The sequence below is a fragment of the Microtus pennsylvanicus genome, chromosome 4, assembly GCF_037038515.1.
Source record: "Microtus pennsylvanicus isolate mMicPen1 chromosome 4, mMicPen1.hap1, whole genome shotgun sequence".
NCBI lineage: Eukaryota > Metazoa > Chordata > Mammalia > Rodentia > Cricetidae > Microtus > Microtus pennsylvanicus.
Genome location: NC_134582.1, coordinates 31,674,254 through 31,692,499, shown reverse-complemented (window position 1 = coordinate 31,692,499; position 18,246 = coordinate 31,674,254). Strand labels below are relative to the sequence as shown.

Genomic DNA, 18,246 nt, shown 5'->3' with positions numbered 1-18,246 from the left:
GAAGAGGATTGTATGTGTGCTTTCTGAACTCCCACTGAAAGTCATGATTTCCTATTCGTCCCGGATCTGAGTGATTGAGTCACTCTGCGTATCTAATTGAGATGGACCCTATAATCCAATGAGAACAGTGACAACAGTAATGACAACCACTGGACCCTTGTCCCAGCCAGTATTGTAAAGACGAGCCTGCGTTCTCTCTTTTAATCTTCATGATGCCCGCAGAGTATCTTTACAGTACTCCACGTTCCTATTTCTTAGGTGAGGGCATTGAGTCCCTGTCAATTCAATGCTTGGGAGGGACAGGTGATGGCGTAGCAATCTGACAAGAATAGGAGACAATATAGGTACAAAGAGACTAACACCACAAAGACTGTCAGTCAGTGTGGCTCAGTACGTGGGTTACACTGAAGACCTCGGAGTCTTGAGGCTTTTAATGGCAGGAATTAAGCGGAAAGAATAAGGAGCTGTGTTTCCACCCGGTTAAACCCAGAGCTTGTTAGAGCAACTGCAGTACTGAGTGGACAGGCATAAGGGAAAATGAAAGGCTTATCGGTTGACATGGAATGCTTCAAGCCAGGGAACTCAAAGGAATGCATAATAGTTACCAAGTTCAGAATCAGATTAACTCGGGGAGGAGAGAGCTGGAAAAAAAAATCTACATTTCACTAGATAACAAGGATGGAATGAGCCAAGAACTCAGTTGGGGCTTGATGGAATGAGCCAGAACATCCAGCGAGCCTGAACTGCACATGAACCACACCCAGTGGCCTTGGCAGTGCCCCCTTTAAAATGATACAGTGATAGCAAAAACACACAAACGGGTTAAATAGGGAAGCAGCGTGTGTTACAGCTTGCTTCAGCTTGGGAGTAAGAGTTCTGTAAGATGTCTATAACTATTCCACTCTGAATATACCTAATTCTGTCTCTGCATCAGACGACAGATGCAGCCAAGCGAGAAAGAGTCTATGCTTACAGCATTGAACCGAGATGCTAAGTAGCATGGCTGCTCTTATTTCCCTCACGGATTTGGTTGCACTTGACACCAGTCATGCAGGTAGTCTCCTCTGCATAAGAACTTGCCACTCCCATCAGCTGCCACTCCTCCATGGAAGGGGACTTGGTTTGGAAATGGCAGGGATTCTTTTCCTAAGGCTTGATATGGGTGAATACAACTAACAAGGGATCTGGTTGAGCTCCGCTGTCTGTTCCAAACTTATCTTGGGAGAGTCACATTCTGAAGTTAAAATGAGTATTGAACTTGAGTCTAGGGGAGTCCTTTGATAGATTGCTAGTCTGATAGACTGGCTTAGAAAGATTCAGGTATATAAAACTACTCCATTCACTTTAATCCCTAGTTCACCAAAGTTGGCAATCTTAGGGGTCTGGAATCCCCATCCACACCTCCCAAGTTCCCAACCCCTAACCCCAATACAGAGTATCCATGGAAAAAAATGAACTCATGAGATCAATCGCCTCAGTGGGAAGCTCCTTCCCTCTGGGCCTCTTGTGTTCTGATGAATCTGACCCAGATTGTGCCTATAAAACTCTCCTGTCTGGGACTCTAACTTTCCACTTCTGGGATCCTCATGCTTAGAGATGTTTCTGTCGTGGTCTACTTCTCAAATTCTCTCATCTTTCCCTGCTACCATATTTCTATCCCACAGTTACTGAATCCAGGATATCCAGAAGTCAGCAATTTCTATTCCTACTCAGGGCCTCTCCAACCCACCGCTCTTGGAGCCACACAGATCCGACTCAGTCCTGAACCAAGTGAAACTGATTGGGTCACTCAGCCTTACTGAAGCTACTACCTCGTAGGGTTATTGTAAGGATCACAGCTGATAATGCGTGTGAACGACCCACATCCTTGCCAGGCTTAATAAATCTTCACTCCCTTCTCCCACCAGAGTGGCTTGGAGCTCTTAGACACATTTTCCCAGCACTTAGCAAGGTAATATAATTAGTGACATTAGTGTATCTAAAAGGCAATTACCACTTAATTGCTCTGGCCCCATCCAGACTGAAGTTGTTCTGCAGGCAGTTCTAATTTGGGGTTAGGCGGTTTAGTCCTACCCAAGCTAGTCACACCATCACAGTCTTCCAGAGAATAAAAATAACTCTAGGCAGTCACTGGTGACAAGGTCAAAGATTCTGAATCAGTTTGGAGCGGCATCTTTCTTTCTTGAATGATCATTTAAAAGTAGCCCAGCTCAACTCAGAGGCACTTTCGCCTTCCTTGGACTCCTTCCTGCTTTTATCAATGTAGATCTGTGTCTCCGTACAGATTCAGATTTAGAATCCAGTTTCAGGTATGACATCTTAGAAGACGTTTATTTACATCATATACTCAGTTTAAAGAAGTAAATGCCCTTCTCTCAGCCTCTGAAGTTTGCTTGTCTTAGCACCACTGTGAGGCCATAATGCCCAAAGGAAGGCAGAGTGTGCTGTATTTTACCCCTCCCACCCCAGTATCACATAAATGAACAACAGTCTCTAGTGAAAACCCCGGGACTTTTTTTTTCAACTTTCAGGCAAAAGTCTTTAGAACCCCACAAGTGTCTTTGAGGAAACCTAGATGGTCTTAAGCCACACAGAAAGCATTTGCATCTGAACCGCACTCCATGTGATTGTGGATTGAAGTAAAATCTAAATAACTTTTAGCAGTTTGAGATTTGGAACATAGCCTGGGCCATAGAAATTCATTCCCCTTTAGTTCCTTTTCTGTTACATCCGATGCCAAAATAAATGGAAGCCATAGAGAACCTTTGAATTCCTTGGTTCTCAAGTGACCTCAGAGAAGGTGGATTGGCAGAACCCGTATTTGGTTATCAAAGGACGATTTTTTTTTCATCCCCCCCCCCCCTTACAGGAACCACAGTTACCTTCCTGGGTAGAGGATGTGGTGTTGTTTCTGGACCCTTTTGCTCCAGGACATAAACACGCTCTTGAGAAGGGGCATTCTGCTAAAGAAACCCATTGGCGTGGTCCTCGGAGGTCGTTGAGTGGCATCCAGGTCTCTCAGGACCTTGTAATGCAACTCAGTCAACTCGGTGTTGCTTTCTTCCTGTCCCCTACCCAAACCTTCCAAGGCAAGCGGCCCAGAGTTTAATGACATCTCCTCTGCAGTTAGGGCAAGTTTCCCTGGCTTTTCTAGGAGTCAGATTGTCTCTGACTGCAGATTAAAACTAATACCTCCCACGTGGATCTCTCTTCTCTAAAATACTTTTAATTTAACAAATTCCATTTATGTGTGTGTGTGTGTGTGTTTCATTTTACTTCTTCCCACCCCATATCACATGAACAAACAGCAAATTCTAGTTAAGAGGAGCCCCAACCTTCTTTGAAATTCCAGTGGAGATCTTCTGCAGTGAGCATGGGGAAGTCAAAAGGACGGTTTGCTGGACTGAGTTTCTCCTTCCACTGGGTGGATCCTGGGGATCGAACTCAGGTCATCAGGCTTAGCAGCAAGTGCCTTTACCCACTGAACCATCTTGCCCGCCCTCTCCAGACATTTTGTTCTTGTAGAAGTCATTGCAGAGGTTGGGAGGGTTTGGAGGACCTTGCAAAGCTGTGTGAGAGCTTTCTTATGAGGACAAGTCAGGGCAAGGAATTAGCCACAGATGTACATGAGGATTCTGTTGGCAGCTGAAACACAGGTCATCTTAATTAACCCACAGTTACTCTTAAGAGAGATAAACTACAATGAAAAAGTTTGGATGGAAATTTTTAGGTCGATGAATTTAGTATGATGGAATTTGATGAAAATATTTGCTGAAAATCTCTGAATGGTGAAGCATTTATACCGTAACATTGAATCATTCTCTATGAGCATGGAAAGGAAGAAAGCAGGCTTGGGAAAATGAATTTTCTACCTTCCATAAAGATTGATATGGGGAAAGAGAAACCCTAAGCCATTTGGCAAAATCAATACGAGTTTTTTCAGATACCTTGAAATCTTCAAGACCAATCTTCCAAAAAAAACAAAACAAAACAAACAAAAAAAAAACCACAACATTTTATCTGTTCTTTGGTAATCTCATATATGTCTTTATTATATTCACCTTCCCTCCCCCAGCTGTTCTCCGGATGAACCCTGCTTTCTTTCCTATCGATCTTTGTGTCCCATTTTCCCTACTTATGATCATTTTTGCTATCCGAAATAATCTTGGATATGAGTGCTTTCACTGGAGCACGGACAACTTAATCATTATGCCTGTGCTTCAACACTGTCACTGTGGGGGCTAATGATTGTTAGCTATAGACTTTTGATTCTTAAGGTCAAGTTAGGCATCCTAAACTGGTGTACAGAATGCATGGAATTCATTATGAGGTTCAGAGGTGTAAACATTCATACCTAGTAGTACTGAAAGAGAAAGAGAAGATGCTAACTGACATTCAGATATCTGTGTGACTTGCGTAAGTCAGACTCTCCCCCAAGAAGTACATTTATAATGTATAAGCTCTATCTGTCAGATAGAACAATCATAAATAAATGTGGAGATGCAGAGAAGAGTTGCCAGGATGTGTGGAGAAGAAGGGAGACCCGAGCATACCAGGCTGTGTTAGCCTTTCACTGCTGGACCAAAATGACCGAAAATACAACTTACATGGAGGATGCTTTACTTAACTTCACAGATTTAAAGTCAAAGACTCTACCCCTAATACGCCCATTCAGCTAGGAGCCCATCAATGGAGCATCTCTTGATGATGTCTATGAATGTGGGTGTGTGTATGTGTGTACGTGTGTGGGGGGCGGGTGCAGACACACATACAAATGGGTATACATGTAGATGCCGGGCCAACCTCAAGTCATCTTGAGGCGCCGTCTACCTTGTTTTTAGTTAAAGTCTCTCACTGGGGTCAGGAGCTTGCTGATTAGGTTAAGCTGGCTGGACAGTGAGACCCAGGGACCCAGTGCTGGGACTCTGAGCTTGCACCACCATGTTAGGCTCTTCCTGTGGGTGCTGAAGATCAAACTCAGGTCCTTAGGCTTGTGTGGCAAGCACTTTCACAAATGAGCCATCTCCCCAGTCTCTGCCCGTTACCTCTTCTTAGCCACAGCGTCTAGGGACAAAGCCTTTGACACAGGAGTCACTGCGCAGGGGCTCAGCGGAACCTTCATATTCAAACCATAATACTAGGTTTCCATCATTTCAGTTGCTAGCTCAGAACAATTTGCTCTCTGGTCTTGTTTTCCCTCATTACTGAAATGAGATTGATATTAAAGATTAAATCATATTAAGTTTGCAAAGCAAGACAGTGTACCTTGTTTAAGTTGGTGGTAAGTTAATTTATAGTTTATAATAATGCATAAGCATTATAGTTATTACTTATATTGTTATAATCATTAGATGCAGAGTGGATACTTGTACTTGATGCTGACTGATGTTCCTAAGGAAAGAAAGTTGTCTGTAAACACTAAGTTCTCTATTATTTTAGCAATCAGTTCAGGAATATGGAGTTAACAAGAAAGCATCAACTCCCAGCCTCCTTCCCATTCCCATGGATTGTGGGGCCCAAACTTCCTACCTGCCTATCCTGCTATAAGCTGCAGTGTACCATTTGATCGGGCAGAAGCACATGTTTGGACAGTACAGGTTAGGATGACTGATGACAGGACCCACAAACAATTTCAGTAGAGGTAAAGTACAGCTGTACCCCACAGCATGACAGTTTTGCTCAAGGAGGGATCCCATCACATCTTTCTCAATTCGCGCAGCTGCTGTATCGTGCGCACACAATGATAAAATCAGCCAAGAGCTTTTCTCAGAACGCATCTCCTCTGGTGAATGATACCCTACTGAAGTCAATCCCCAGAATGGATCACTGTGACATAGCTGAGGAACAGGAATTCATCCAAACTGTGCATGAATGGCTCATGTACGTATCATGTCCTTGCCCTTGCTTCCTGTTCTCGTATCACCTTTAGGAGAGAAGTCACTCCACCCCTTGTGCTCTAGGAGAGCGTTTCACTAATCGCTGCCCAATCGTTAACAATTTGGGAGACTTGGTTGTGAGCATAAATCCCTTCTTCCTCGATTGCTTCCCCCTGTTTTCTTTCCATTTCCCTTCCCTGCTTTCCTCGCCAACATGGTCTCCCATCTTTCCTTGCATCCCACGAGTTCACTGCAACAGGCGATGCATTCCTGCTTTGCAGAGATGTACAAATGGTAGCGGCATGAAAACACTGTGTGTTCTTGTGTAATCTCTCGCGTGCTATTGTCCCCGTTCTTTATTTGTCACTTTGTTATTTTGAAATCTGCCTTGTTCATTCTTCAGGCTTTTTTACATGCATGAAATGTGATGAATGCAACCTCTGGCTACCTTTCCTTGACTATTACCAATTTTTTCATCTCTTTTTGGTTATCGGACACTGCTCACATCTATAAAGGAATGACATATTTAAGTATGAGGATACTATAAATACATTTCTGAGAAGTGTTAATTACATAGTGATACCTGCGCCTTTCTCGTCACCATTAAAAGTCCCTGGAGAGGATAAAACAGAATCCTCTTGGGAAGCAGCTCTGTTTTCAACAGCCGCTCACCAAAGCAAGCAGAATTCTGGCACAGACTATGCTGGAATCATGACTGTGTACCAGGGCAGGATTTTGTTAACTTAGTGGGGGTAGAAAACACTCAGCTGGTGTCAGTGAAAACCTCTTGAACCTCTGAAGGCCTCAGGAACAAAGTTGTCGAGGAGATAGCTGCAGTCACAGTTCTGCGTCGATCATGAAACCCTCTGCAGACGCGCTTGAGATCATCTCCTGTGCCGTTCTCATCTGTGTGAGCCTCGTAGGAAACACATGTTTATTCTATTCCACAAGCAAATGCATCGCTGGGGGCCTGCAGACCTCCTTTCTTCTCATCATCAGCCTTGTGTTGGTCCACCTCACTAAAAACCTGGTGGTGAACATCCTCAAGATTGTTTACTCTTCTGGTATCTTGCTGGATTCCGCGGGCTGCAAAGTTCTGCATTTCACTGCAGCCCTGACTACATCCCTGGCCATCTGGTTCATGTTACACTTTGCGTTGCTCTACCTCCGGAAGCTTTACCAAATTGTCTACCCTTTGAGTGGGGCTACAAACCCGGATCCACAGAGGTACTCCTTGAAGGGGGTTTCTGCACTTTGGGTGGCTGGTGTGGCAGTGTATATCCCTGTGTTGATATACACTAGAAAACCAGAACCCCCGAATTCTGGAAATGATACGGGCTCCTTGTCTACTAACAGAATGTACCTGGGTTGCTTGACTGGTTTTGGAAACGACAAGGTAGAGCTGTACTATGGGAAAATATTTCTAGTTTTGGTGGATATTCTTCCTTTAGTGATCTTAGTGTTTGTGTGTCTCTGGATGGCTCTCCTCCTTTCAGAGAAGAAAAAGATGACATATGGGGACATCTGGATTGGAGATGATGATTCAGAAACCGAAGTCCTTCGAGGGGCCAAGTTCAGTATCTTGTTAATGTTGCTGATCGCTCCGCTGTGGGTTTCTCACTTTGTCTTAGTCCGCTTCTTGAAGGATTTGGCAACGTGCGTCTTTATTCCAGCTGTTCTCACAGCCCTCTCCTCCGGCTTCTCCGCTCTCAGTCCTTTCCTGCTTATGCTGGTTAACTACAAAATGAAGCTGGTGTCCTTCTGTGGCGTCAGACAGGAAAAGTCCACAACACAGCCTGCAGATGCCATTCCGTCTCCATATGCTTGATGGCTGAGTGAGTGGACTCAGAGATTCTGCAGAGGTCCTGTCGCTGGGGGGTGGGGGGATGAGGGGTGGGGGTGGGGGCATAGCTGCAGCCCTTCAGTTTGGGGACTGTTGTTCTCAGCAGGAGTTTTTGAAACAATGGGTAGAAAATTGACTGCTCTAGAAACTAATTTCTGAGGGAGACTTTACAAGTAAGAACAAGAACACTAAGCTGTTTATACACTGAAGATAAACAGCCATCAAGACACTTCTCATGGAGGACAGTAATTCTCAACCTTCCTAAGTCTGCAGCACTTTCATATAGTCCTCGTGTTGTGTGGACCCCCAGCCATAACATTATTTAGTCGCTACTTCATAACTGCAATTTTGCTACTGTCATGAATCATAATGCAAATATCTGATATGCAGGATAGCTGATATGTGACCCCTGTGGGGATCTTGACCCACAGGGTGAGAACTGCTGATTTTGCATACGACTGTGTTTTTTTAATGTAGAATTTCTAAAGAAAATCAGCGGTCATCATTCCGTAAATGAGCTGAACATGGGCATCGTGTTAAGTATTTACTCGTGCAATGTGCTGTGATTATAGAAAAAAACAGCGTTATTGAAACTGAGGTCAACACTTCCTAGGCGAATTCTTCATAATACTCCTGAAGAAACTGTGTTTTCCTTAAAAGATCTCACAGATTTTGGAAGTGCATTAGGCAGGTGTATGACACTTAGTGTTGGCAGTTTTCATCATAGTATCTCATGTAAGCTGAGAGCATGTTTTATTTGTTGCCCCTGCCGTAGGTCTTTCGTAAAAATACATCTAGATAAAAAGTATTGAATTAAAGTATTAATATCTTTTTAGTCTTATTCTCCAAGTGTGTATGATGTGCAGATATTTGGTTGCTCTTGGCATATAGCTCATTCTCCTTGCTTAATCATAGAAACATATACAACTATGTTTTTTCTTCAGAAGAAGGACATTGAGTTTATAAATAATTTATTTCTTTCTGCTTTTGGTCATTAAGTGGGTATATTCACAAATAACAATAAATTATTAAAATCCTTATAATTATTTGCTTCCTAGATTGGATCTTATTTTTAAAACATTATAATTCTAACTAAAATTACATGACCAGGTTTTTATTTTTATTTTTTTTTTTGTAGCTAGTTACTCGTAGCTGCTTAAGCTCTTAGGTCACAGTAAATAATAATTATAAATATCTATGCATAAATTTGTGTACAAAGCAGTACATTTAAATCTAATTCTTAATTATCTTTTTTCACTTTCTTGGAATAGCAATGTATCTAGGGATTCTTCTGCTGCCCTAGTGAATGGAGCTCTTGAAACTGAGATCTTTTCTCTAAAAGGACTGTCAAAATTATAAAGCTGGATATCATTTGCAGAAGAGACTTGCAATATCTTAGTTGCTAGGAAGTTTTGCAGAGAAAGTAAATTTCAAGTAAACCAAAGCCACAATTCTGTAATGCTTTGCACCGTTGTGTGCCCCTTGTTTGACACAGAGAATTACAAAAACAACAGCAACAACAAAAAGTCAGACTTAGGACCTTCTGAGACTTCCGGGTGGTCTTCATGGGAAATGCTCATTTGAGTCCACCGAGGCAGCTTAATCAGAGGGCACCAGGCACGGATCCTGTGTAATGAAGTTAACATCTGGAGCGATGGAGGATGTGGGGAAGAGGTCGCCATCTTTTAATTGAGAGCAGATGTAGCCAGAGCTAGGAATAGCCATTGATCTTAAGTGGTGGTTCTCAGACGCGGTTCTGGGACCAGGAGAAACAGGACGACCCTGGAACTTGTAAGAGATGCAGATGCCAGGGCCTCACCTCAGACATGTTGAATCAGAAAGTCTGGGCTCGCTACAGCAATCTCTTCGTGAACCTTCTGGGTGAGCTTCATGCATGGCGCAGCTGGAGAACCACTAGCCTAGGGTTGCTCCAAAGTTTAATCCTCACAAATGATCAGAGTAAAGCCAAAGTAACTGACTCAAGATGTCGTCTCCAATGATCCCTGTGTGTGTTGCTGCCATGTCTGCTTCCCTCTAAGACAGCAATCAGGTTTGCCATCTGTGTTCCATATATTGTCAACAGGAATTGCCAAACAAGTAAATCCACTGTAGAAATTGTCATTTTGCACAATTAGGGAGAAAGCATGAATCTTCACGTGTGCAAACAATTTGAAACTTGGATTTGGACCATTTCCTGTAGTATCTAAAGATCCAGTTTCCAGATCATTCCGCAGTTGTATCCAAAAACCAGTGCAAAACATGGCTGGCCGAGACCCAGCTCAACTTCCCAGTGCTAGCAATGCTTCTTTTTTTCTTCCCAGATATTTTCTCCTAGATTTGTCCTCATTAGATCATAGTTTTGTTCTTGTGGAGTTGGTAAGTTTCAGCTATGACGGAGAATCTTGTGCTTACTGATTAGTTCTCCCTTTCAGGTTATTTTTTATCTTAATGCTCTCGTTCACTCCTTTCTCTTTTCTCTTTCCTGAAAAGTTATATAGTCACATCAGATTCTTGCTGGAGAGTCTAAACAGCATGGATAAGGATAAGGAAGAGTTAGCAGACACTGTCAAGGTAGCATGTATTGGAGAGGGATAAAAATGGGTCAGGACTGTTGGGGGGATTTTGTATAGACTGGAAGGTGTTTCCTGATTTCATCTCTGACTGCACAGCCTCTTTTACTGAGGCCAACGCAGGACTCTAATCTCTTCTTTCATGGCTGCCACCATACTTCTAGCTGATCAGTTTCTTGCCGAGCTGGCTTTGGTCATAGAAAGCACCTGATTCCATTCTAGCCCATTCAACATGTCATTAAACAACAGGTCCTTTCTGAACGTGGCATCTCAGAATCTCCCTCTAAGATATGTTCTGGAAGTCAAATGTTCCTAGCCTACTTACTGGTCATTAAATTTTTGAAAGAGAAAAGAACACTACATTCATTTTTTTTTCTTATCTGAGATAGATATTTCCCTACTTCTGTTTCATAGAGAAGAGTTTCTCATTCACAAACTCTCTTGCCTTCCTTATTTTGTCTTTGGTTCATCCCAACCTATACGGTATCCTTCAAAAGAAATGACACCAGGAACTGAATACAACATTTCTTTTCTCTGAGTCTGTATGTATTTTTTTTATGTTTATCTTCTCTAGTGCAGCTGCTGTGAACATGGATTCTTTTCATCTTTCAAAAGGTATTTTAAATGTAATACTCGTCTTAAATTACATATGCAGATACAATACAAACCTGAAAGAATGTAAATATGCTTATCTTTCCTATGATTAAAACTGAGGTCTTTTCCATCACTAATGCTTTATTGTAAGTTACCTGACTCTTAGTATTCGGTTTCGGAAATCACAAATCAATCCCCGATCATTGGAAACAATTTTAAGCTGATAAATCAGGACTTAAAACCGCAAAAAAAAAAGACAAATGTACAAATATTCATCAGAGAAATCCTAATCTCTATCAAAAATTCTACTACTACAATACTGTTTTAATAGCCTTTTCAACAAGATGTAGTATAGAATAGTCATGCATTGCAAAACTAATAAATCCTAGTTATGTGATAAAATAACAATTCATGGGTAATGGGAGACAGTTATTTCCAGGTCACCTGATTAGCAGATGCACCCATGGCTCCAGTGTGAACTTTTATAGTTAATGTTAGACCTAAGTTTGAGTTTTGTTCTGTAGGTTCCATAAATTTATGGTAAGATTCTCAGTATCATTAATACAACACATATTTTTGTGAGCTGTGAATTTTCTTAGTATACCACTGTAAAAATAATGATTACCCTAAATCCTTTTCTTAAAGATGGAGCTTAAACTATTAAACCAGCAAATGGATGATAGACTACGCCATCTTATGTGCTAGTTGGTGTAAGGTGTGTTCAACGGAGATTGAACACAGTTCTCTGTGCCAGCGATGATCGTGTCTGGCTTTCTATTTATGCTCTACAGGAAAGATGAGTAACTTGCTTGGTTTTAGGTTCCTGAACACTCAGAGCGATACAGTCCAGGGATGGGACTATGTCGTGGGATTCTGATCAGGATGACTCCAAGTGTATTCATGTTTAGGTGCAGCCTGGTGCAGTTAAGAACCTGGCAGAACATGATTTGTGTCAGCTGCCCTCCTCTCTAGTTCATGATGCATGACCTTGGCCATTATGGTCCTGAGTTTCGTCATCTATGAAACTGGAAGAGCATAAATGCAAATTATAATTTACGATGTCTTCTTTCCTCAAAGAACTATCAAAAATAAAGTCACTTAAACATATTGAAGGTGATTTTGGAAACAGAAACTGTTTTAAACAGATGTGGGGTTGCTTTACTGTTGTAATTTTGGCAAGAACTCAACAGGGAGGTAGACTTGGCTTAAAATCCATATTTTTGGCTGTGTGTCGATGAGGCATTACATAACCCTTCCAAACCTTTGCTTCTTTATTTCCATAATGGAAATTATGAAGATGTTTGCCTGTAGGGTCTTTATAAGACAAAGTGAATAGAGAATCCATGTAAAAAACCACCTCACTCTATAGACTCAGAAGATGGCTTAGTGGGTAAGAAAGCTTATTTCAGTGTGAACCTCAGGACCCATGTAAAATGATGGCATTGTAGTGCAAGCCTGTAAGCCCAGTGCTATAGAGAATGGATATAGAAGGATCCCTAGATTTTTCTGGCTGCCTGCCTAGCTACCAGGTCAGTGAGAGACCCTGTCTCAGGAGAATAAAGTGGCAAGCGATTGAGCAGGACACTTGATGTCTTCCTCTAGCCTCTGTATACAAACACAAGCACACAGCATGCATTCATGGGTGTACCCACAAGAACACACACATGCATGTACCAGACACATACAACACTCACACGCAGTCCCACAAACACACATAAAACCTCAGCCAGTCTAAGATCTCAGGAGGCCAGTTTTCTTTCCCTATATTTCTGAGCAGTACACAGTATCTCCCCCCCGCCCCCGCAGCACCCTTACCCTAGTACATGGATGTCATTCATTTGCTATCAAAATACTCAACTGCAGTTTTCCAAACATGCCTGAAAACTTGATATTCTAGAAACACACAGAATTCAAAAATACTCTCATGGCCACTCCTGTCTATCACCCAGGGCTAGTCCTCATCCTTCAAATCTCTTTCTAAATGAAAAGCTACTGTGGTCAGTGTAAAATCCACCCTCTCCTGGAAATCCTCCTTCTGAGTTCTTATCTGCAAGTCTTTGCCCATGCAGTTAAGACTCTAGAGCGCTTTGCCCTCCCCAGAGCTCTGTCTCTCATCCTTTCGTAACTCTCCTTTGCACCAGACAGATCTTTCCCATCTCCAGGGCCTTGCCTCCAGTCCGTATGCACTCATTCATCATAGCAAGTACCACATTAGTCTGAAATGGCTTGCTTGCTTGCTTCCTCTTGTACTGTATGTTCCACGCTGATGTAGAGCATGTGGTCTTACCCAGCATGTATATTCAGACTGTTCCTTACGTGAAGACCTGGAGAGTCCACAGGCTTAGACTTTCCCTCTGTCCCTCACATGTGCCTCTTGGCCCTCCTTGCTCTGTCTCTTTCTAGTAGAAATTTCTTGCCTTGATCATCTGCTTCGAGAGTAGGCATTCAGCAACTGCCATGCTTCTGGCCACTGTTGAATCGAAGAGTGCAAAAGAAATTGAATCCACATTTGGAATCAGTTGCTTCCTTGCCAGCCAAACCACGGAGCCAACTGGGGACATTTCCACCCAAGCCTTCCAGGTCTTCCTTTGGAATATTTTTTTTTCAGCTCTTATAGTGAACAAAGTAAACACGGTGTCTGTGAGCAGGCTTGCAGTTTGAAAATGTATCTGAGTATAAATTTGGCGGGGAGCGAGGGGGGCGTGGGGACTGGTGGTCTTTTCCCAAGTGTTAGTGGATTACAGGGTGAAGAAGCGGGTTGCCACACAAATCAACTGAAGTTACCTCACCGCTGGGCAAACTCCGCTCATGGATGTTGACAGGGCCAGCTTAGTTTTAATTACCTGGCCGTCATAATATACGGGAGTAAAAGTAGGAATCGAGACTTTGACAGGAGAGAAGAAATGTGTGCAGTTCCACCCTTCAGAATGACTCCATACTAACTCCTTCTAAATGGAGTGAGGCAATACGTTTTCAAAAGAATTTGGGTAGAGCAATTTATGTGCTGTGTGAGGGTAGTCACAAATCAACGAGCCTTTTATGAGCCAAGCACACCAGAATGTGTATATTACCACGAGTGCAGTTTCTCAGAGAGATCCTCTTGGCCACTCCAAGGTTTTTCCACTGATGCCGCCATGACCCGCCAGATTTTTTGCAAGTCTTCATTTGGAATGGCTTTTTCAGAGTCTGTCTGCAAGTCACACACATACACAAATAAAAATGCCTCCCCAAATCCTAAAACAACAAGGGCGCACTACTTCTAATAACTTGCCTACTTTTTTTTTTTATCACATTGGATTCTTTGCTACTTTTGAGATCTTTCCCAGCTTATGGAAGTAGTGGAACCATCGCTGAGGTGACCTCATGGGAAAGTGACAAAGCATTGACAGACCCTTTAGCACCAAGGCATTTTCTCAGCTAATGGCACTCTCTGAGAGGCGGCAGAGTCTGGCAGAATTTGCTCGGCACAGGAGGCTTTTCATTTCACTCTGTGCTTTGAACGCCAAGCCTCAGTTTGGCGTTTGGGTAAAGTTTCTTCCAGTTCCTTGAACTCACCCAAAGAAGATGGGCATCCAAGATGTCCCCAGAGCTTCTGGAGAACCTGAAAGCCTTGGCTACCTGGCTGTATCTCCCTTATCTGAATATTTCCCTTCTATCAATTTTTGTACTCAACTGGGAAAGCTAAGCCATTCAAAATTACTTCCTTTTATCCCTCCCGGCCAAACTTGCATCTTCTCTCTTAAACTTAGGAAAGATTTCTTTTCAACTGTGCAGCAGACCTGCCTACATGGGTAACAATACGGTGGGGAGGAGTTAAAAGCTCACCGGAGTCTGAACTGGGATTATTTTGGTCCATTGTCATACTCCACTAAGGGGGCAGATCTTCAGAGATGTATGCTGTGGACGACAGGAGGGCTTCAATACAAACAGAAGCCCCCAGGAGCGTTGGTCAAGCGACAATAGCTTGTAAGGCTGGGGATGAGGATACTTGGCACTATATAGACTTTTAAATGATGAAGCCCTAAAATCCTAAAGCAATGGTTCTCACCACTGCCTAATGCTGCAACTCTTTAATACAGTTCCTCATGTTGTGGTGGTGATTCTCCCCCAACCACAAAATTATTTTTGTTGCTACTTCATAACTGCAGTTTTGCTATTGTTATGAATTTTAATATAAATAGTTTGTGGAGATAGAGTTTTGTCAAAAGGGTCATGACCCCCAGGTGGAGAACCGTTGTGACCTAACGGGTCTAAATGTGATTCACAGTAACTGGAATCTCATGTAACGTATTGAAGCTGAACTGCTCCTTCTGAATACCTGAAACATATTTTTCAGTTAGGGAGAAACCCAATCTCATCAGACTGAGGAGGGAGCAGTCCAACTACCGCTCAGCTGCTGCTCTGGGCCAGAGGGAGGAAGGCTTTGGTCTCTTTCTGGGCTAGCACTTGGCATGACTTGCTGCCTCGCCTTCACTCACACCATGTAAACCCACACCAGTCATAAGAAAGTGAGACCCTTCCATCCTCCGGTTGCGAAGGGGGAGGAAACCTAATCCAGACCTCGTAACATTTTATTATGTTTGTGAAGGGTTTTCTTTCCTTAATCCTGGAGACTGTGAAACAAAAAATTGTGACATGCCAGTAGTTTATTTGTTGAATTAAAAAAACAAACTGTTGCTGTTGTGGTATGACTTTCAAATGACGTTAATACAACAAACTCAGTCTTAGAATTCAAATGAAGTCAGTGGTCTTGGCGGGGGACACCCACTAGAAAGGGTAGGAGGGTAGTGGTGGCACCCACTGTTTGAAACTGCATTCCTTTTTGCAGTGTGTCTTCTAGGGTCCAAACTTAACTGCACTGCAGACCAGGCCTGAGCAGAGCAGCCTGGGAGGGATCAGCTGAGCTGGGGTGAACATCTTAGTAGATACACTATGAGAATATGAGACATCCACCACTCAGCTGCAACCAGCCATGGTTATTGGGAATGTGAACTCACATAGCCAAGCCAAGACTTCAGATATTTTTTAAGTGAAACCAAGAATAAAAACTTTGATGTGAACTCCTTCAAAGTCTAGAAGTCGGCAACTCGTTTGTTGCTGGATTCTGTTTTGTTCACCACCACCACCACCACCACCACCACCACCACCACAACCACCACGACCCCTGCATATTTTAGACACTACTAGGATCAAACAAATCCCACCTTTAGGACAAAATTGGCCTTGGCTCATGGGACTCTGAATTGTACTCCATGTTGCTCGACTTTCTGTTAGAGAATATAGGTCATCAGCTGGGAAAGGGGTCTCTGGGTTGGTGGGATGAGACCGAGGAATAGGAGAGAAAAATCAACCAGAGTTCAGCTCGCTTTCTTGTCTTGGGTCATTGTTTGAAGCAGCTGCCTAGACAGACCTCACCGCCCCCTATCCATGTGCCTTGAAAGGTGATGCTGATGCCCAATAGAAAGGCTCATGAGAGGGAGAAAGCAAATAATGACCACAGGGACAACTGAAAAGAAACAGCTGGAAATGCGGCCAGGACTGAGAGACTCTGGGGATTTCCATACATTAAAAGTGAAAACATAAATACATTCAAAATAACTTGAGAGAGAGAGAGAGAGAGAGAAGCATTGAAACTACAAAGAGGAACCAGGTTACACACAGAATAAGTCATTCTTAAAGGAGATGGCTCTGTAGGAAGCCAAGGAGTGTTTCAGATGCCAAGGCTTATTATCTTCTGGCCTGTAGAGTCATGAAAATCTCATCCAGAGAGAGAGCTGGCAGGCCAACCAACCCAGCAGCTACCATCTAGGCCCAGAACCAGGACTGTGAGTTGGCCCACCCAGCATCCACCCTATCTGTGATCTACTGGAGCGTGTGAAGGACCTAGTCCGGCAGGTCCAAAGCTGCAGCTTCCACAAAGAAATTTTATTTCTTTTTCTTTTAAATTTTATCTTAGTCGTTTTTTTTTTGAGTGGGGGGAGGTTGCGGGGGTAGAGGGCAGAGGCCAAAGGATGGGGAGATGAATGCAATCAGAAGGCATGATGTGAAATCCACAAAGAATTAATAAAAAGTCAAAAAGAAAAAAAAAGTAAAAGAAAATCGCATCCCTTCCCTTCAAGGGCAAATAGAAAGATTTTATATTTGCTTTGATGTGACAGTTCATATTATCTTCTCATTCCGTTCTGCTAGCCTGGCTACATTATGGGAACGTTGCCCTTCCACTGTCAGAACACCAAAAAGGGATCACGGACTACTTGTTAATTGGGTTGCCTAAGGCATATTCATCTGCAGTTTGTATTTCGTCCCGTATTTCTGTGCATTTAAAGATCTGCTCAGTTCTCACATCTAGTGTGTGCCTTTCTTCATCGTGTCTTATTTCTGTGTTCTCTGTGATCCTGGTCCATACTGTCCTATCCTGAACTCTCTCTTCATATTGTACAATGGTATAATTATGATAAACATAAAACCAATCCTCTTACCTAAGTCCTTCTTCTTCCCTTGCCACAGCCCTGGATCACCGTATGTCATTTTAAATGCGACAGATAGAGTCCATTCCAAAAGCAGTGAGGGTGCTCCTTGCTTCCAGCTGCACCTGGCCGAGACACACAGTGTCACTGAAGCCATGAAAATGGCTTGTCGATCCACAGTTCATCACAGAGGTGCAGACTGAGTGGAAAGAGTGTAAGCTGGAAGACAGGCTATTCACGAATGAGCTGAAACCCACAGTCTTGTCTGTCTCTGAACCCTGTGTGTGTGGAAGGAAACATCGTCGCTATCAATAATTTCCAAGTACGAGGGTGTGTGCTTTCCTCTGCAAAGCTCTGAGGCTTACAAGGAAAGGAATGAGCTTTCATATCTGAGCACTTGGTTTCCGAACTATCGTTTAGATTTTTTTTATCAACAATAAAATGTCTGGTTTTAAGTTTTATTTTTACAAATGCAGTATTTTCTTTAAAGCCATGATTTCAGAAGAACTGTATCCATATGTCATAAATAGATCATTTTGTTCGAGTTTGAAACAACACCCTAATCTGATCTTGGATAGTTCTTTATTGTAATTAAGTCTGTAAGGGATGCATGTGTGTGGAAAGGGAAGAAGAAACATGGAAAATTAAATTAGATCATAGGTTTGAGGTGTGATTTTTTTCTCCCTGTGGCATAGCTGTACCATTTTCATGACTTAAAAAGGAGAACGAATCAAAATCTTTAAAAGGAGGTGCTTAGAATAAGTGTCCTTTCAAGAAAATAAACCAGCTACCCAGAAATGTTGGCACATGCTTGTAATCTTTGGAGGCAGAGGCAGGAGAATCACTTAAGTTAGAGACCATTTTGGTCGACATAGTCCCAGGCTGGCCAGGACTTT

The 18,246-nt window shown here is 42.7% G+C and overlaps 2 protein-coding genes across 7 annotated transcripts in view; both read left to right on the top strand.

Annotated features, from left to right (window-relative positions):
- Nucleotides 1-18,246, top strand: part of Sncaip (synuclein alpha interacting protein) — a 143,057-nt gene that overhangs the window by 51,942 nt on the left and 72,869 nt on the right. The gene's annotated exons all lie outside the window — the stretch shown is intronic.
- LOC142848644 (uncharacterized) lies at nt 6,733-7,704 on the top strand. Its single transcript, XM_075970839.1, has one exon. It carries the CDS (start codon nt 6,733-6,735, stop codon nt 7,702-7,704), a length of 972 nt encoding a protein of 323 aa, XP_075826954.1.